Source organism: Palaemon carinicauda, chromosome 40 (assembly GCF_036898095.1).
Source record: "Palaemon carinicauda isolate YSFRI2023 chromosome 40, ASM3689809v2, whole genome shotgun sequence".
Classification (NCBI taxonomy): domain Eukaryota; kingdom Metazoa; phylum Arthropoda; class Malacostraca; order Decapoda; family Palaemonidae; genus Palaemon; species Palaemon carinicauda.
In genome coordinates this window covers 43,493,068-43,514,316 of record NC_090764.1, presented here as the reverse complement: position 1 = coordinate 43,514,316, position 21,249 = coordinate 43,493,068, and the positions used below count along the sequence as shown (strand labels likewise).

Sequence of the window (21,249 nt, the reverse complement as noted above, 5' to 3'; positions counted from 1 at the left end):
CCTTCGCACTCACACACCTGTGACTGAGCTCACTTTGCTTGGAGGTAGGACTTCAAGGGGGACAGGGTGGCCGGGTAAGTTTGTAAAAATACTTTAGCTAAAGGTGTGTATCATTAGGGAAAATACAAATTACCTCAAAAGTTGTCATTTGTTTTGTAACTGGAATACAAACCTATGCTATTTATTAGGGGTGACCCACCCATTAGGAGGGTGGACGTCCCTCCCAATCTGGCTTTCGGCTTTACCAGGGGGCTCCTTTTCTTGAGTAGGTTAGTACCAAAAATAAGGAGTCCCTAACACCTCGATAAACCTGGCAACGCAAGGTCTGCGGCCTACGCAAGCTGTGTACTGAGATACGAAGTGTGACTGTCAAGGAAAAAGTTATTCCAAGTCCTTGTAGGAAAAACTATGGAACCAAGACTTTCCTAATACCACCTCGTCAGGGTATAGGGACGCAACAGTATTGACACAATACTAGGTACACAAGGGAGCATGGGCTACCTGCAGTGGTTGAGGTCAGCTAGTACAGAGAACCCAGGCAGCTACTTTCCCCATGAGAGGGTTGAGGATGAAGAAAAGAAAGAGAGCCAGGCATACTTTTTCATTGTCACAGACTATAGCTGGGTAACAGTGCCCTCAACCTTCTGCTACTTGTCCAATAAGGAGCTTGAAGTATTCAACCAGCTGTTATTCAGCCACCACAGGACCGATAGATATCATATCAAGTTCCTGTAGGTCACGTCTTGCAGGTAATGGGCTGCGAGAGTCGCCTGGCGCATTCACACCCTTGCTTATAGAACCTGCATCACAGAGTAATTTGCTTTGAAGGTCAGCGGCGTAGCTATGCCCCTGCCATAGTGGGTAGACGTGCTGGAGGAGGATCTGGATTCAGAGTATAATTGATGACTCTGTGAATCCAGCAGAGATGGTGTTTTGGTGTTCCTCCTCTTGTCTCTCCTGGTGCTGACGACAAGCGAAGGCAGGGGGTGGGCTGTTGCCGTTCTCTTGAGGTAGAGCCTCAAACCTCTCAATGGGCACAGTAACAGATGATCTGCATCCCTCCACTTGAATGAGCGATGTCGAATCAGAGACCATGAAGTTCATAGACCCGTTTGGCCATGGTCAAAGCGCATAGGAACACTGTCTTCTAAGCCAGGTGGAGATCTGTTGCCTGGTGTAGTGGTTCGTAGAGAGGTCTCCTTATACCGGAGACCTCGAACCATGTTCTGAGGGGAGGTCTAAATTCCAACTGAGTAAAGTCAAGTTCCTAAGTCCGTAAGGAGAGATCTAGCGATGAGGAGATGTCCCTTCCTTCCAGTTTTGAAGGCAAGGCTCAAGGCTGAGTGATCGTCTTTCACTGTCGAAACTGAAAGGAGTCTTTCCTCCCGCAAATACTCGAGAATTACGCTATTGCTGGAAGTGGCATGAAGTGGAGAGAAGCTTTTTCATGACACCAACCAAAGAAAACTTTCTACTTTGCCTGGTAGACTATTGCTGAGGATTTCCGCAGATATCCAGACATGAAAATCCTCTTTGAGTAAGGAGGTGCTGGGTAGTCTCCAGGCGTGCAGTCATAGCCCAGTGGTAAATGTCGAAGTGTGGTTGTCTGAGTAGATCATGACGTGGAGGGAGTTCTCTTGGAGGCTCCGTCAGAAGCTGCAGAAGGTCCGAAAACCATTCCCCATGATGCCATAGCGGAGCTATGAGCGTCCTTGAGAGGCTGATCGATGTTCTAGCCTTGTTGAGTACCCTTCTCATCAGACAGAAAGGGGAAAAGGCGTAAACGTCGTTGTTATCCCCACCATTGTTGACATGCATCTTGCCAGCGAGCATTGGGGTCTGGGACTGGGGAGCAGCGGGAGCCTGAAGTTCAGGGGCATTGCAAACTGATCCACAGTTAGAGAGCCCCACAAAGACAGAATGTTGTAGGCTACAAGGTGATCCAAAGACCATTCAGTACACATTATCTGAGATACTATGCTCAGATTGTTGGTGAGCACATTCCTCTAGTCTGGAATAAAGCGGCTGATACCATTACCTAGCGGACTTCGGCCCATCTCAGTATTACTACTGTAAGATGGGATAGGGGCTGCGAACAAGTTCCTCCTGCTTGTTGATGCGAACCACTAATGTGGTGGTTGTTGCTCATCACCACCACTGAGTGGCCAGCGCCATCATATCCAGAGGCTTTCCATCTCTTTGAGTTTTTTAAGAATAGCTTCGACTTCAAACACACTGAATTCATTCATGGGCACATCAAGGTTTTCCTCAGCTTCGGGTATATCAATCAAATTATTTCCTTCATATCTCCTATTCATGATCTCACAAAAGTGTTCCATCCAACGATGCCTTTCTTCCTCTTGGGTTGTTATAACAGATCCATCTCTCTTTTTGATGGGTATATGCCTCTTCTTCTTTGCCACCATGGAGATTTCATTAATAATTCTATGAGCTATTCTTACACCATAGCCACTCCCTGAATTCATAGCTTTGTCAGCCTCATCTGCTTTACTGTCTAAATATTCTCTCCAGTCATTCCTGGATTTTCTTTTGACTTCACTATCAATACTGGAATACTTACCATGATCTCAGTTGTAATTTTCATTACTTCCTCGAAAACTTTCAACAATCATTTTCTGCCTTTGTTTCCTTTTTATAGTATCCCAAGTATCATTCGATATCCATGGCTTCCTACTTGTAAATACATGTCCCAAAACTTCCCTACCAAGCGACTGATATATGTTCTTAATATCACACCATTCTTCGTTAATTGTCTGCTCTTCTTCTCTTAAAGTCTCTAAGACTGGAAATTGATTCCTACATTCAATTGCAAATGTTTCTCTATGCTAATCTTCTAGAAGCTTAGTTGTATCAAATTTAGGTATTCTATCTACATTCTCTTGGGTGCTTTCAGTTTTAATTTCAGTGTGACAATGAGGAGTAACTTCCTAAAGCCATGCTACATAATTCTACATATTACAGTACATTAATGAATGCCACAGTGTGTACGTTGCTGTTGCCTGGGTGGTCCAATAATCTCACCAAGGAACACCACCGCTACAATAAATATCCAGACACAAAAATTACTAGCAGCCAAAGTTGGCAGTTATAATCAAGACAAAGTTCCAAGCTGGTGGCATAATAACACTTCAAGCTTAATGGAAACACCAATGTATTGTTTTTTGTTTTTTTCACTTAAGTGTCCACTGCACTAATATCCTAAGAATACCCCACAGTACATTATTGCTTGAAGTCACCTAGCACTTTCAAAAGCAAAGGGGATTCCTAATCACCCTCGCCGCCTATCTTTAATAGGCTTCAATACAGGAATCTTTAATTTAGATAATTTATCCAAGTCACACTTATTATTTGACAATCTTCATCTTATAATGAATTTCTAGCATATAATCCCCGCTGAGTACAGGGCGTTGTCACTCTGAAAAACAAGAAAAGGGGGTTATGAAACAAATGGAAAAATAGCTTACAATAAATTAAAGTACACTATATAAGAAATTTAATAATAAAAAATTTAAAGCATTTGAAATTTGTATTTTCCATAAATACAAAAAATCTAAGGTTTTTTCACACAAACCCCTTTTCATTATTAGATTCATGATGGTCAGAACCTGCTAAAAGGCATGTTCTGACTCACTCTGGCCACTGTCTGAAGCTGGGCTGGCAAAGAGGTGAAACTGTGTTCTCTTTCCGGAGTCTTTCTGTCGGTGAGGAGAGAATCCAAAACTGACTCGTCCCTCTGAGAGCCTCTCGAGTCGGCGGGTGAGACACTGGGGGAACCACTACCCTTGGAGCCCTGACCTGAGCCAGTTTGACCCTTCATGATGGAGGCTTGTCCAGAATTCCCCTCTTCCTCATCAGGGGAGAAGTAGTTGTGGTCCATCATCCAGGATCAGTCGAAATGGAGGAAGTACCCAGTCGCGAAGGGAACATCGGAACGAAAGCCTGTGTCACAGCTTTGACCAATGCGCTGAACCACGGCTGCTTGCTCATCAAAGCACTATCTGATAGTTCCCCCGAAGGGATAGAGGTCAAAGGGTTCTATTGCAGTCTCCATTCCTGCGCAGGAAGTTTCGGGATTCTAAACCCCTGAAAACTTGCCCTCTTTTTTCTTCCCGGCGGTCAAGCTGTTATACGTTTGCGGGAAAAAGAATGGGGCGATGATGAACGATTGTTAACCACCTGACCTTTTCTAGCAGCTACAATCGCCGCCTTTTGTGGCTGCAGTTGGCGATCCTCGCTTGCATGAGGATGTACACACACCTACGTAATCGTATGCTGCATGAGTGACAGCCGCTGATGAGTTGGGAAACGTCAAGAAACATCCTGCTCCAATAGCGTTGTGATCACTGACGTGAAGCCTAGTGAATCGATGACTGTTGAGAGGGAGAGTATCAGCGTCGACGAGCTATACCACGAAAAACGCAGGGTCGATTGCTGCCGCTTGAGCAAGAGGCAGGGCGGTGTGTTGACGACTCTCGAAGAGGCAATTCACGCACTGGTGGGCGATTGCGTTCCGAAGGAGAGCGACGCATTAGATAGAAAACACTCCAAGCAACAGCCGAATGCTTGTTGAGCGATCGATTCAAGAGATGGTGACAGTCTACGCAACGCATGAGAATGCTGTGGAGGACGCTGTCAGGTAGGCGATTGCTGAAGAGGAGACAATTTCCGAGGTAGTGGATGAGCAGGTGATTCTCGAGCTTCCAGCGATTCTCGCGTAGCAGACGATTTACGATAAGTCGAACGCGTATGCGGTTCACGAGTTGTAGGTTGTCCACGATGACCAGGCGATTTACGAGCTGATGGAAGCATCGGCGATTCACGCTTTGCAGGTCAAAGGTGACCGTCGACTAGATGCCTGGTGTGACAGAGAACGTAGCTGACGAACTGCTGAAAGTTACGCTGGAGAAATGTGACCCTCGTGAGGAGACAGACTTGGGAGGAAAACGTGGACAATCCCTTGAATGGGGTTGAATTTACGAGAGGTTGAATGAGGTGATTGTCGAACTGCAAGCAATTCTTGCATAGCAGGCAATTTATGAGTGGTTGAACGAGCAGTCGGTTCACGAGTCGTCAGCTGTATGTGATGGCTAGGCGATCTTCACGTTGAAGGTCGATGGTGAACCCGACGAGCAAGTGAACAATCGAACAGATGCCTGACAAGACAGAGAACGCTATAGATGAACTGCAGCTGGAAGCTCCGGCGCAGAAATGTGACCCTCGTGAGGCGAAACATACTCAGATGATCAAAAACGATCCCTTGCAGGCAACAAACGAACTGAATTTCGTTGAGGATAAGCCGATGACGGAAGCGAAGGTTGGGAAGGATGTGAAGAGACGTCTCTTCGCCGATGAAGCAGGAGCACCCTGAAGGCGAAGATGAGGATGATCACGGTAAGGTCTTCCACCACCAACCCGACATCAAACAGCAACCATTGGATCAGCGTGCTAACCGTCAGGAGGCCTCCGAAGAGGAGTCTCTATGAGTGCCCCTTCACTATAAAGGGAAACCTTTGCAGGGGAGACAGAGATGATGAAGGGAAGTTTTCCTTCAGAAAGGAGAAACAGAGCCCAACACCTGGGGAGGAAAACTCTTCCTCAGAAGGGAAAGTAATCCAACCCCTGGAGGCGGATCTCCAGGCAGCGCTCTTTGCTTCCCATCAACAAGCCTTGTTCAAGTCGAAGGTCTGCACTGAGCGCTACCCAAGAAAACGTTGTAGTGGTTTGCGGACTGTGGCTAGAGGTAGCACTCAAACTGCCTAGTGTCCGAATGCCGACCACAACTCAACGTTCACTATACAAAAAAATATACAACGGTGGAATACCCAAAAATCTAGGTAACAGGTCAAGAGAACGGAGCACTGGGCACCAACCCTTGATTTATACTGGGCAAGGGGACCCAGCTAGAACCTTACTTCCTCCTTTTATTTATCCTGCCTTGAACTTGCTGGATATAAGTAAAATAACAGAACATTACGTGAAAGGAAACATTATAATTCTTTATCAAATCTGACAACAGGATACAGTGTGGGAGAAAAAAAAATTATGATAAATAACTTATTAGAAAGATTTAAAAAAAAAAAATGCTACTAAGTAAAAAAAAAAAAGTGGCTGAGAAGGGGACACCAGGGTGAAATGTTCTGGAATGTAATTCTGTCTTTATAAAAACAAGGAAAATATTTATTTGAAACAAAACAAAAAAAATTGTATCATTCCTACAGTCTAGTTTGAAAGAATTAGATCCTCAAATTACATAAACAGAGACCTAGATATATCCATAGCAGAGCCCCATAGGAATCAACCATCTAATAGTTAACAAGACAAAAAAATAATTTGAATCCTCGGTGATACACAGTATGTCATGGTTAGTCTACACCCATGACAATGAATAAAAGGTGAAGTCATTTATAATAATTTTTTGAGGCCCCTCTTGACTTTAAAGTCACACACACCCAAAAATTCACTGTAAATCTTTTCTTTCACATAAAAGATACTATTTCCCAATTAATTGCGACAAAACTAAAATGTACTTCCACATCTTCCTGACTAACCGAGCTAGATGCCATTGTGTTACTTCTTCCTTCTCATCAAAGAATAAGATACACCTCCATGAATCTATTGACACCCTTTAAAATATCTCTCTAAAATTCTACTTGGGTCACTGGTCACTTTCAGAAAACACTGACGTGAATTACAAGTTTGGGAAGTGACTCTGCAACAAGGGTTCCATGGTAAGTTCTCAGATTTGGCAGGAAAATTGTCCATAAACACTGTATCAATATATTACCACCTAGGTCAGTGATAAGACTAATCTAGTTTCATTTGCTCATAATTTTGAATCAAGTTACCAAGTAGCAGGGAATGCTTAATTCACTCATCAGTGTATGGGAAGAAATATTTACAATACAAGTCCTGAGTAACTATTCTTTTGGCAACTTCATCTTTCCTATATGCAGGTACAGTACTTAAAATAGTCTAAATTCCCCTCCCTACTGAGTGAAGGGGGATGCTGTCAGTACCTAGAAAGAAATAATAACAGATTAAGGCATTTGGGGGGGGGGGGTCCCAGAGGGATATACACATTAAAGAAAGAAAAAATGTTTTTTTTATAAATACAAACCATAAAGCTTTCTTAGACACAAACCCCTATATATTGCAACGTAGCCGGATCTAGTTCCTCGAGGTTAAAAGGAGAAAAGGAAAGTGATGGCGCAGTGACACCACATTCCCCAGGAACGAAAGGCACTGCTCTTCTACATCAGCTATCATAGCCGAACGAAGAAGAAAGGCATCGCTAACTGAGGAAAAATGAAACAAATTATGCAACAAGCAACTCCCTCGGAAGGAGCACCTAGTCCGCGGACAGGACAGGAGTCCACAAAGAGAACAGACACAAATTAAGGACTGTGCACTCCCTTCCCCGGCCGACATCAACGACCGACTGACATCAACGAGAGAAGGAGAGCGGCAGCATAAAAACTGTAACAAAACAAGAATTACAATTCATTAATTCAGCTGCGAAAAATAACTACTTGAGAGAACCACAACCCTCCGGCGGGAAGGTGTTCTCCGCGGAGACGAAGCTGAAAAGTTAAATTACAACAGTTAAAATTTAACTTAGTTAATGAAGAAAACCATTCAGAAGCACAACCTATCCCACGAACGGTAAAGGTGTTACCCCTGCGGAGTATGCGGCGATGACCTTCAGAAAGAGCAAGACCAAAGTCAAGCTCCAAAAGAGCCGCGCTCCCTTCCCCCAGCAGATTTCTACTAAGAACAAGTAAAGGGGAAAACGACGATAACAGCCGAACAGAGGGGTATCCCCGTATTACGCTGTCACACACACACAGCACATACACTGAAAGAAAAATTACAACATATATATAAAAACGTTAAGCATGTTTTCATATATGTATTACAAAACATAAGTTAAAATGTCAAGATTAATGGCAGTCCAAAAAAAGGGGGGAGGAGAAGCGGTAATAACCACTCTCCATCTGAGCCAAAAGCAAAGAGAGCTCAATCACAGGTGTGTGAGAGGTAGGGGTAGCAAGCTACTCCCCTAACCACCACTAACTAGTGAGATGGGTAGTTAACCCTAGCTAAATTTTAATGGCTTGTCCTTTCAGCTTCGTCAAAGTAATACCCCTATAAATAGCGTTGGTTTGTATTCTAGTTACGGAACAAATTAATTTTCCATATTGAATAAGAACAGTAACAGGTGGTTGTTAATTTGCAATTCTTAAGAAAAGGCATGTTATTTAAAAAAAAAAAAAAAAAGAGGGTAAATCTATCTTGAGTCTCCCATGTCCCATTTTTCTTCAATTCTTCAATAACTCTGGCAAACTTACCAGTGCTGCACTTGCCAGCAAATAGGATATTTGTTGGTCTTACAGTCAAAAAGATGGAGTGCCGTGTTTTACACAAGTTAACATGTCTTCTAAGAATGAAAAGAGTACTTCTTATTAATGATGATGGTAGCATACTTTAATACTTTATCCCTCACAATCTGAAAATAACAAACATGAATTGTAGAGAAAATTCTGAAAATAATTCAAATTAACAAATTTCAAAAGTACTGTACAATACTTTATACTGTGCAGTATTTTTCATAGCTATACAACCCTGAGTACTTTAAAATAAGAAATTTCAAAAGTAATTTGTATTTTTCTTAATTTACCTACTTTCTATTCTTTAAGATAAAAAAATAAAAGTAGCCATTTCTATTTTCAAAAGCAAGTTTTAAGAGTAATATAAAAAATTTGGAAGTACAGTGAACCCTCGTTTATCGCGGTAGATAGGTTCCAGACGCGGGCGCGATAGGTGAAAATCCGCGAAGTAGTGACAGCATATTTACCTATTTATTTAACATGTATATTCGGACTTTTAAAACCTTCCCTTGTACGTAGTACTGTTAACAAACCACCCTTTAATGTACAGAACACTTAATGCATGTACTACAGCACCCTAAACTAAAACAGGCACAAATATTAAAGGCGATTTTATATCATGTGTTTCCTAAACACCTAAAAAGCACGATAAAAAATGGCAACCAATGTTTTGTTTACGTTCATCTCTGATCATAATGAAGAAACAAACTCATTTAGTGTACACATATATGTACGTATAGGTTAGTTTTTGCATCGATTATATTGATTATACAGTACTGTATGTTGATTTTTTTATTACCAATGTTTTAGTTTACGTATTTTTCTTAGGACTTCCAAATGAAATCTTTTTCTTTATGACGCCGCCTGAAACGACGGCGTGTACGCTCAGTAAACAACCACGCTCAGAACAAACAAGGCATTTAACGCGCATGATGATAGTGATAAATAATGATACAGTACATACAGTATTTACAGTAAAAGCATTTACAAAATATGTTACCTTACAAATATAAATTATACAGTACTTGTACGTAGCAAAGCAGGAAAACAATTTGAGAGAGAGAGAGAGAGAGAGAGAGAGAGAGAGAGAGAGAGAGAGAGAGAGAGAGAGAGAGAGAGAGAGAGAGAGAGATTGTTTTACGTACGTAAATGTAAATTTTAAACAAAAAAAATATGATAGGTTACAACATGTAGACTTTTAAAACCTTCCCTTTAACTTAATGCATACAGTACGTACATTACTAAACTATAAAACAGGTTAAAGTAAAAAATAAAGATTGTTACTGTACTCACCACGAAAGAAGTTCAAGAAAAACTTGAATGACGATGGCGATGAATTTGCTGCACAGTAGAAATGATGATGATGAAGCTGATGATGTGTTCTACTGTGCAGTCAATGATAGTATTTTACGTCTCTTCAGACGGAGGTGTCTTTTCCTGGGACACCTCTTCAACTTCTTCAATTTCTTCCGAAGGCGTACTAGCAGGAGGAACTGGCTCTTTTTTGCGAGGCTGGAAAAACATTGTGATCGGAAGTTGTTGCCGCTGCTTCTTTTTTCGATCCAAGAGCATCCTGTAGGGAGTCGTGATGTCATCAACCTTGTTGCAGAATTGCATCGAGCGAACCATATCCTCGTCCCACTCTTGTAACATTTCTTTCGCCTCCTTCATATGGTTGCAGAACTTGGCAAGCCGTTCTAATGTTAAGCCCGTTTCTTCGACATTTTCTTGGGTCTCTTCCTGGGTACCCTCACTCTCTTCCTCACTTGCCGATTTCGTCAGGTCTTCGAGGTCTGCGTCAGTTAGGGGCTGGGAATGGCAGTCCAACAACTCGTCGACGTCTTCAGTCGTCATGTCGCCAAACCCGTCACCCCCAATTATGGCAGCCAACTGCACAGATTTCCGTATTGCAGAGTGTTGGATTTCCGACGGAGTAAATCCCTTGTCGTCGTAAACAATATCGGGCCACAGCTTCTTCCAGCTCGCATTTACGGTTGCAGGTTTCATCTCTTGAAGTGCCTTTTGAATATTCTGCAGGCACGTGGCTATGGTGTACTGCCGCCAGTACGCCTTCAAGTTGAAGTCTTCATCCTCGTCATCTTGGGCAGCATCCACACACGCAACGAGGTCCGCCAAGGTATTCTTCGTGTAGAGGGCCTTGAACGCCCTGATAACCCCCTGGTCCATTGGTTGAATTAATGACGTGGTGTTGGGTGGCAGGAACTCAACCTGAACGCCCTCACGCGACAGGTCAGTTGCGTGTCCACCAGCGTTATCCATAAGGAGAAGGATCTTGAATGGCAAGCCCTTCTCTAAGAGATATTCATGGACTTGCGGGATGAAACACTGGTGGAACCAGTTGGAGGTCAGCATCTTCGTAATCCATGCTTTTTGATTATGCATCCAGTACACGGGAAGGAGATTCTTATTTTTATTTTTCAAAGCGCGAGGATTTTTCGACTTATAAATAAGCCCCGGCTTTAACAAAAATCCAGCAGCATTGCCACACATCACGAGGGTAACGCGATCCTTGAATGCCTTAAAGCCAGAGGCTTTGGCTTCCTCTTTGAACAGGAAAGTTCGCGACGGCATTCTCTTCCAAAACAAGCCGATTCATCCATATTAAAGACTTGTTCCGGCTTGTATCCACCTTCAGCGATAATGTTCTTGAAAGTCTGGTTCACGTAAGTTTCAGCAGCGGCAGTGTCAGCGGAAGCAGACTCCCCATGCAGGGAAACGCTTTTCAGGGCGAAGCGTTTCTGAAACTTCGCGAACCATCCTTTGCTTGCGGAAAAACGTTTCTGAGGCTGGGAATCAGTGGATGTCCCTGGTTGAGGATCATCTGCATCATCATCATCTTCAGCATGGTTGCCGTCGTCCTCTTTAGGTTCCTTTGCAGCAAAATTCTCATATAAGCTCAAAGCCTTTGTTTGGATGGTGTTCGTATCCAACGCTATGTTCTTCTTCCGGCAGTCGGCAATCCACACAGCTAAAGCACCTTCCATGCGTACGATCGTTTTATTACGCGTTGTAACGACTCGCTTCGCTGATCTGCTAAAGGTGATTGCAGCAGTCTTTCTAATGTTCGCCTCGTCCTTCTTGATGTAGCGAACGGTGGATTCGTTGATGCCAAAATGGCGGCCGGCGGCCGCGTAACTTCTACCATCTTTTAACATGTCGAGAAGCGTAACCTTCTCAGCTATCGTCATCATCCTTCGGTGGCGTTTAGGCTCACTACCAGCCTTACTAGAAGCAGAACGCTTGGGAGGCATTGTAACAGAAAGTTCAACAAAAAGTTCAACTTAAAACAGTCGCACACAGCACAGATTAAACTTCACAAAGTTAAGAACGTCTACTCAGCAATACGCGGAAAGAGAAAGTGAACGATGCAGCCCCGCGAGAACTTTGATGCTGCGGGTAGAAGATGCGGGCAAAACACCAATCACAGGCTAGATAAAAAAACTTGAGTTTTGATTCGTCATCTATCAGCGCTTGAACCAATCACAACCCGTCTTAGTACTATGGCGCGTTGGTTACTCATAGAAGATGCCCCCGCGCATACTGAACGTACGTAGATTAAGTACAATACCGTAATATGTTATTTTTATTAGTAAAATAAATTTTTGAATATACTTACCCGATAATCATGTAGCTGTCAACTCCGTTGCCCGACAGAATTCTATGGAGGGATACGCCAGCTATCACAATACTAGAAGGGGGTGTACTTACCAGTGCCACCTGTGGCCAGGTACTATAGTACTTCTTGTTGACACCTCCTCAATTTTTCCTCGGTCCACTGGTTCTCTATGGGGAGGAAGGGAGGGTCAATTAAATCATGATTATCGGGTAAGTATATTCAAAAATTTATTTTACTAATAAAAATAACATTTTTCAATATTAAACTTACCCGATAATCATGTAGCTGATTCACACCCAGGGGGGTGGGTGAAAACCAGTGTACAAGATTAAAGGATAGCTAAGTATCCCATATTTCATATAACAGTTATCTCAAATAACAATGAAATAATAAGTACCTGGTAAGGAAGTCGAATTGAACCGTTACTCTGCCTCTTTTTTAAGTTCGTCTTCCTTACTGAGCGCAGCGTTCCTCTTGGAGGCTGAATCAACCCAAAGGTGCTAAAGTATATAGGGCTGCAACCCCTACTAAAGGACCTCTACACAACCTCTAACCCAGGCGCTTCTCAAGAATGAATTGACCACCCGCCAAATCAAAAGGATGCGGAAGGCTTCTTAGCCTACCGTAACAACCATAAAAACAACAATACAAGCATTCAAGAGAAAGGTTAAAAAAGGTTATGGGATTAAGGGAATGTAGTGGCTGAGCCCTCACCTACTACTGCACTCGCTGCTACGAATGGTCCCAGGGTGTAGCAGTTCTCGTAAAGAGACTGGACGTCTTTAAGATAAAATGATGCAAACACTGACTTGCTCCTCCAATAGGTTGCATCCATTATGCTCTGCAGAGAACGGTTTTTATTAAAGGCCATCGAAGTAGCTACGGCTCTTACTTCGTGGGTCCTTACCTTCAGCAATGCAAGGTCTTCCTCCTTTAAGTGAGAATGGGCTTCTCTAATCAGAAGCCTTATATAATACGAAACCCCATTCTTGGACATGGGCCTCGAAGGTTTCTTGATGGCACACCATAAGGCTTCTGACTGTCCTCGAATAGGTTTAGACCTATCAAGATAATACTTGAGAGCTCTGACAGGGCAAAGAACTCTCTCTAGTTCGTTACCTACCATGTTGGAGAGGCTAGGTATTTCAAACGATCTAGGCCAAGGACGTGAAGGAAGTTCGTTCTTTGCTAGGAATCCGAGCTGAAAAGAACATGTTGCAGATTCGGTCGTGAAACCAATGTTCTTGCTGAAGGCATGAACCTCACTGACTCTCTTAGCTGTTGCAAGGCAGACGAGGAAAAGAGTCTTGAGGGTAAGGTCCTTGAAGGAAGCTGACTGAAGAGGTTCGAACCTAGGTGACATAAGGAACCTTAAGACTACGTCTAGGTTCCAGCCTGGAGTGGATAGACGACGCTCTTTAGAAGTCTCAAAAGACTTAAGGATGTCTTGAAGGTCCTTGTTGGAAGAAAGGTCCAAACCTCTGTGGCGGAGAACTGAAGCCAACATACTCCTGTACCCTTTAATCGTAGGGGCTGAAAGGGATCTCTCATTCCTAAGATGTAATAGGAAGTCAGCTATTTGGGTCACAGAGGTATTGGTAGAGGATACTGAATTGGCTCTACACCAGCTCCGGAAGACTTCCCACTTAGATTGGTAGACTCTACGAGTGGAAACCCTTCTAGCTCTGGCAATCGCACTGGCTGCCTCCTTCGAAAAGCCTCTAGCTCTAGCGAATCTTTCGACAGTCTGAAGGCAGTCAGCCGAAGAGCGTGGAGGTTTGGATGCAACCTGTCTACGTGAGGTTGACGTAGAAGGTCCACTCTTAGAGGTAGAGTCCTGGGGATGTCGACTAGCCATTGAAGTACCTCTGTGAACCATTCTCTTGCAGGCCAAAGGGGAGCAACCAGCGTCAGCCGTGTCCCTTCGTGCGAGATGAATTTCTGCAGGACTTTGTTGATTATCTTGAACGGTGGGAATGCGTAAAGGTCGAGATGGGACCAGTTCAGCAGAAAAGCATCCACATGAACTGCTGCAGGGTCTGGAATTGGGGAACAGTACAGCGGAAGTCTCTTGGTCATGGAGGTGGCAAACAGATCTATGGTAGGTTGACCCCACAAGGTCCAAAGTTTGTTGCACACACTCTTGTGGAGGGTCCATTCCGTGGGAATGACCTGATTCCTTCTGCTTAGGCGATCTGCTGAGACGTTCATGTTGCCCTGAATGAACCTCGTGACCAAAGTGAGGTTTTGACTTCTTGACCAAATGAGGAGGTCCCTTGCGATCTCGTATAGGCTCCTCGAATGGGTCCCTCCTTGCTTGGAGATGTAAGCCAAGGCTGTGGTGTTGTCTGAGTTCACCTCCACCACTTTGCCTAGCAGGAGGGACTTGAAGTTCAGCAGGGCTAAATGAACTGCTAGTAGCTCCTTGCAGTTGATGTGGAGCGTTCCCTGTTCTTCGTTCCACGTTCCCGAGCATTCCCGTCCGTTCAAGGTCGCACCCCAGCCCGAGTCCGATGCATCTGAGAAGAGATGAAGATTGGGGGTCTGAATAGCCAACGATAGGCCCTCCCTGAGAAGGAGATTGGTCTTCCACCACAAGAGAGTGGTCTTCATCTCTTTGGTGACTGGGATAGAGACTGCTTCGAGAGTCAAACCCTTGTCCCAATGAGCTGCAAGATGGAATTGAAGAGGGCGGAGGTGGAGTCTCCCTAGCTCGACGAACAGGGCCAGTGATGAAAGGGTCCCTGTGAGACTCATCCACTGTCTCACCGTGCAACTGCTCCTCTTCAGCATGCTCATGATGCAATCTAGGGCTTGGCTTATCCTTGGGGCCGATGGAAAAGCCCGAAAATCCTGACTCCGAATCTCCATTCCCAGGTACACAATGGATTGGGAGGGAATGAGCTGAGACTTTTCTATGTTGACTAATAGACCCAGTTCTCTGATTAAGTCCAAAGTCCAGTTGAGACTCTCCAGACAGCGACGACTCGTGGAGGCTCTCAACAGCCAGTCGTCTAAGTAGAGGGAGGCTCTGATGTCCGATAAGTGGAGGAATTTTGCTATATTCCTCATCAGATGCGTGAACACCATAGGAGCTGTGCTTAGGCCAAAACACAGGGCTTGGAATTGGTAGACAACCTTTCCAAAAACGAATCTCAGGAAAGGATGGGAGTCTGGATGAATAGGAACGTGAAAGTAGGCATCTTTCAAGTCCAACGAGACCATCCAGTCCTCCTGCCTGACCGCTGCTAGGACCGACTTCGTCGTCTCCATCGTGAACGTCTGCTTGGTGACATACGCATTGAGCGCGCTGACGTCCAGCACCGGTCTCCAACCTCCTGTCTTCTTGGCCACCAGAAAGAGACGGTTGTAGAAGCCCGGGGATTGATGGTCCCGGACTATAACCACTGCCTTCTTCTGCACAAGTAGCGACACCTCCTGGTGCAACGCTAGCCTCTTGTCCTCTTCTTTGTAGTTGGGAGAGAGGTTGATGGGAGATGTGGTCAGAGGGGGTTTGAGGCAGAATGGAATCCTGTAACCCTCCCTCAGCCAACTGACAGACTGTGCGTCTGCACCTCTCTTTTCCCAGGCTTGCCAGAAGCTCTTGAGTCTGGCTCCTACTGCTGTCTGGAGATGCGGAGAGTCAGTTTTTTTCCTTTAGAGGCCTTGGAACCTTTCCTAGACTTGCTCCTGGAAGAGTCTGGACGGGAGCTTCCTCGGCTGGGGGCTCTACCACGAAAGGGCGGTATGAACCTCGTAGCAGGAGTATCAGCTACTGGGGTGCGATAAGTCCTAGGGACTGAGGTAGCAACCTTAGTCTTACGAGCCGATGAGGCTACAAGATCATGTGTGTCCTTTTGTATCAGGGCAGCAGACAAGTCCTTAACCAGCTCTTCGGGGAAGAGGAACTTCGAGAGCGGAGCGAAAAGGAGTTGAGACCTTTGACAAGGTGTAATGCTGGAGGAAAGGAAGGTACAAAGCTGTTCCCTTTTCTTAAGAACCCCTGATACAAACATCGACGCAAGCTCGCCAGATCCATCTCTAATGGCCTTATCCATGCAGGACATCAGTAGCATGGCAGAATCCTCGTCCGCAGGGGAGGTCTTCTTGCTGAGAGCCCCCAGGCACCAGTCTAGGAAGTTGAACATCTCAAATGCTCTAAAAACACCCTTCAGGAGGTGATCAAGGTCTGAGAAGGTCCAGCAAACCTTAGAGCGCCTCATTGCAGTTCTACGAGGCGAGTCTACCAGACTTGAGAAGTCAGCCTGGGCAGAGGCAGGTACTCCCAAGCCTGGTTCCTCTCCTGTGGCATACCAAACGCCCGCTTTAGAAGTGAGCTTAGTCGGAGGAAACATGAACGAAGTCTTGCCAAGGTGCTGCTTAGTCTGCAACCACTCCCCTAAGATCCTAAACGCTCTCTTAGAGGACCTTGCTAGGACTAGCTTAGTAAAGGTAGACTTAGCTGGCTGTATGCCCAGCGAAAACTCAGATGGTGGAGAGCGGGGAATAGCAGAGACAAAGTGGTCTGGGTATACCTCCCTAAACAGAGCCAAGACCTTACGAAAGTCAATAGAAGGCGGGGAAGACTTGGATTCATCCACGTCTGATGAGGGATCCAGGTGTGCCGCCTCATCATCAGACGCCTCATCACCAGAGTGTAGCGAAGAGATCGGAAAGGTATGCTGAACAGCAGAGTCAGTACGAGCTGGAACATCAATATTAGTGGTTTCCTCTTCAAGACTTTGTTGAGGGAACACCTGAGGCTCAGACTGCAAAGGCTGAACAAAAGAAGAAGCAGAAGGTAGGCGCATGGGTGGAGGAGGCTGACTCCTGGCATGAGTGGCTGAACTCAAGGGTTGCGCTTGCTGAGTGGTTGGCGGAAGCGGAGTAGTAAGTTCCTGTTCCTGTGGTGTGAGCGGAGAGCGATGAGATAGAGGCTGCGCAGAACGAAGTAAATGTCTCGCCAGTTGAGGCTCCTGAGGCGCAAGGCTAAGGTGTTGTGGTGCTTGCCTAGAGGAGGGTTGAGCTCGCTGCAGCGAGAGCTGAGGAGACTGACTCATGGTTGGGAGAGGTTGTTGTACCTCGACCGAGAGTTGCATCACTGGTGGAGCAGCAAGTGGAAGCGGAGGAAGAGAGGTATAAGCTTCCTGATCCCATTGCTGAGGTTGCCTTAAGGAAGGCGGAGGCTGAACACCACTGGGAACAGTAAACTCAGAACGTGGCTCAACATCGTACGCCTGGCAGGCGGTACTGCGGTCAGGCGGAGCGAGCGCAGGCGGAGCGAGCGCAGGCGGAGCAAGTGCAGGCGGAGGCGGAGCTGCAACCTTCACAGCCCGACACTCACGCATCAAGACCGAAAGTTGTGACTGCATGGACTGCAGAAGAGTCAACTTGGGGTCGGCAGACACTACGGTCTGCTGAGGCAAAGCCTGAACAGCAGAGATCTGTTGCGGCAGAACCTTACTCCTCTTGGGCGGAGTGCAGTCGACTGATGACTGTGGCGAGTCAGAGCTGAGCCAATGACTGCAGCCCGGTTGAGCACTCGCGGACTGGACTCTGCGTTTGAGTGGTCTAGAGACCTGAGTCCAGCGTTTCTTCCCTGACAATTGATCAGCGGACGAGTAAAAGACGGGCTCAATCGTCTGCAGGTGGGAGTGACGGTCTCTGGAAGACACGCCCGCAACCACCGAGGATACTTCTGTGCGCCGATCAAGGCCTGCCGAACCCTTTTGCCCTTCGACATTGCTTCTGCCCTGGGCTTGGGAGCTTGCAAGAGGTCCCGGACTGGGAGGACGACTGGCACGCACAGAAGTATCCTCACGCACCACACTGACACTGACACTAGCACTTGGCACTGCACTGACACTAGCACTCGTCACAGCACTGGCACTAATACCACCCACTGCACTCTTGACCTTAAGCTCCTTGACTTCGGCCATAAGAGACTTATGATCGCTAACCACTGACTCTACTTTATCGCCTAAGGCCTGAATAGCACGCAACACAACAGACATATCAGGCTGAGGGCAAATAGTAGGTTCGGGGGTAGCCACTACAGGGGTAGGAAAAGGTAGGGGATCATGAGGTGAGGAAAAAAGTGAAGAGTGAGAAGAACTCCTCCTAACTCTGCCTCTCTCTAACTTAGTTGAATATTTCAAAAGACGGACAAAATCAAGTTCCGAAAGTCCGGCGCATTCCTCACATCGATTTTCTAACTGACAGGGCCTATCCCTACAGTCAGAACAAGCGGTGTGAGGATCTACCGAGGCCTTCGGAATACGCCTATTACAAGACCTACATCGTCTATGGGTGGGGGCTTGTGAAATGTCAGACATCTTGAATCCAAAGAGTTAGCCAAGTGGGGTTTCAAAATCAAGCAAAAGATCGTTAACCGTTAATCAGGACTATATAAAAGCTATCTAAGCTAATATAAGAAGGTTTCCAGTAAAGCGACAGCCGAAATCAAAGAGAAATACTTCACCAAAGCCGTGAAAATACTCCAAGAACATAAGCGTATCCCAGAACGTCTTGCCGGAAGCACGACAGAGGAAAAATTGAGGAGGTGTCAACAAGAAGTACTATAGTACCTGGCCACAGGTGGCGCTGGTAAGTACACCCCCTTCTAGTATTGTGATAGCTGGCGTATCCCTCCATAGAATTCTGTCGGGCAACGGAGTTGACAGCTACATGATTATCGGGTAAGTTTAATATTGAAAAAATAATAAATAATGATAATAATACTGTACAGTAATAATAATAATAATAATGATTAATAATAATAACAATAATAATTTTATTAACAACAACAACAATAATAATAATAATAACAATAATAATAAAAATTTACGTACGCTATTTTACGCCTCTCTCTCTCTCTCTCTCTCTCTCTCTCTCTCTCTCTCTCTCTCTCTCTCTCTCTCTCTCTCGTACGCTTACAGTATTCGAAATGTGATTTTTGCAACAAAGAATATTATTGGATGCAGTACTGTACTACGTACGTATACATACAAAAGATTCATGGAAAAGAAGCACATCCATTACAGTACACACCATTCTAATATGGTATGACTGCATCTGATTTGCGTTTCATGTTCGATTTAATTTTACTACGTACTGAATTATCGTATGATCACATTCTCTTTTCGTGTTTTATTTCTTTCTGTGCTGAATTATATATCATATGTAATGCAATGAACAATCAGTAAGAGCAGATATTACTAATTACAGTATTAATGGAATTACAGGTAACAAAATATCGTATTTGGTTGTCTTCAGATTTCGCAGTATTTTCGAATTTTCCGGAAAATCCGCGATATGTATATATATATGGGTTATGGGAAAACCCCGCGAAGTGGTGAATCCGCGATTGTCGAACCGCGAAGTAGCGAGGGTTCACTGTAATATGACAAATTTAAAAGTAATATGACAAATTTGAAATTAATTTGTATTATTCCTAACAATATAAATCTGGAGCTATCTACTGAAAGACGAGCCACAAGAATTTTAGCGAAGGATAACCTCCCTAACCGCCAGTTAGCGGGAGGGCTGGGAGGGTAGCCGCTCACTCACACACTTGGGCTGAGAACCCACTTTGCTTTCGGGTATGACTTTCTAGAGGGGCAGGGCTGGAGGGCCAACTTGTATCAATAGCTCCAGGTTTGTATCGTCAGGAAAAATACTAATTACTTTCAAATTTGTCATTTGTTCCTTCACGAAATACAAACCCTTCGCTATTTATAGGGGATGACTTACCTCTTAGGAGAGAGGAAGTCCGTGCCAACTGGCTTTGACATTTGACCCAAGGTTCTCTTCCCTACGATATAGATCGTAGACAGTAGGAACCATGCCCTCGTTAAAATGATATTTTAATTATAAAATAAATTTTTGAATATACTTACCCGGTGAATATATAATAGCTGCAACTCTGTTGCTCGACAGACACATACATAAAAAACTCGCCAGCGATCGCTATGCAGGTTGCGGGTGTGCCCACCAGCGCCAACTGTCGGCCAGATACCACTCTCAATGTAAACAAAACCTTCAATTTCTTCTCATCCCACTGCGTCTCTATTGGGGAGGAAGGGAGGGTCGTTTAATTTATATATTCACCGGGTAAGTATATTCAAAAATTTATTTTATAATTAAAATATCATTTTTAAATATTTAACTTAGCCGGTGAATATATAATAGCTGATTCACACCCAAGGAGGTGGGTAGGGACCAGAGTTAAATATGTTTACATCGTATAAGCTAAGAGTTTTTTCATTTTGACAGTTATCAATATAACAAAACCAAAATAAATAGGTACCTGGTAAGGAAGTCGACTTAGACGATTACTCTGCCTTGTAAGTACGTCTTCCTTACTGAGCCCAGCGATCCTCTTAGGATGCTGACAGACTCCCAGGAGCTGAAGTATCAAGGGCTGCAACCCATACAACAGGACCTCATCAAACCCCTAATCTGGGCGCTCTCAAGAAATGACTTTGACCACCCGCCAAATCAACCAGGATGCGAAAGGCTTCTTAGCCTTCCGGACAACCCATAAAAACAACATTAAAACATTTCAAGAGACAGATTAAAAGGATATGAAATTAGGGAATTGTAGTGGTTGAGCCCTCACCCACTACTGCACTCGCTGCTACGAATGGTCCCAGTGTGTAGCAGTTCTCGTAAAGAGTCTGGACATCTTTCAAGTAAAATGACGCGAACACTGACTTGCTTCTCCAATAGGTTGCGTCCATTATACTTTGCAGAGATCTATTTTGCTTAAAGACCACGGAAGTTGCTACAGCTCTAACCTCGTGCGTCTTAACCTTAAGCAAAGATCGGTCTTCCTCACTCAAGTGTGAATGAGCTTCTCGTATTAACAATCTGATAAAATATGACAAAGCATTCTTTGACATAGGCAAGGATGGTTTCTTAACCGAACACCATAACGCTTCAGATTGGCCTCGTAAAGGTTTAGTACGAGTTAAGTAGAACTTAAGAGCTCTAACAGGGCATAATACTCTTTCTAGTTCATTGCCTACGATCTCCGATAAGCTAGGAATATCGAAAGATTTAGGCCAAGGACGAGAAGGTAGCTCATTTTTGGCTAGGAAACCAAGCTGCAGAGAACAAGTAGCTTTTTCTGACGAAAACCCGATGTTCTTGCTGAAGGCATGAAGCTCACTGACTCTTTTAGCTGAGGCTAAGCATACCAGG

At 44.7% G+C, this 21,249-nt stretch overlaps 1 protein-coding gene across 1 annotated transcript in view; it reads right to left on the bottom strand.

Annotated features, from left to right (window-relative positions):
* LOC137631741 (uncharacterized) overlaps positions 1 to 21,249 on the bottom strand; it is a 220,245-nt gene that overhangs the window by 191,439 nt on the left and 7,557 nt on the right. Inside the window, exon 2 of the mRNA XM_068363651.1 lies at positions 8,370 to 8,527. Coding sequence (XP_068219752.1) covers positions 8,370 to 8,502 — 133 coding nt within the window. The 5' untranslated portion in view covers positions 8,503 to 8,527. The remainder of the gene's footprint in view (positions 1 to 8,369; positions 8,528 to 21,249) is intronic.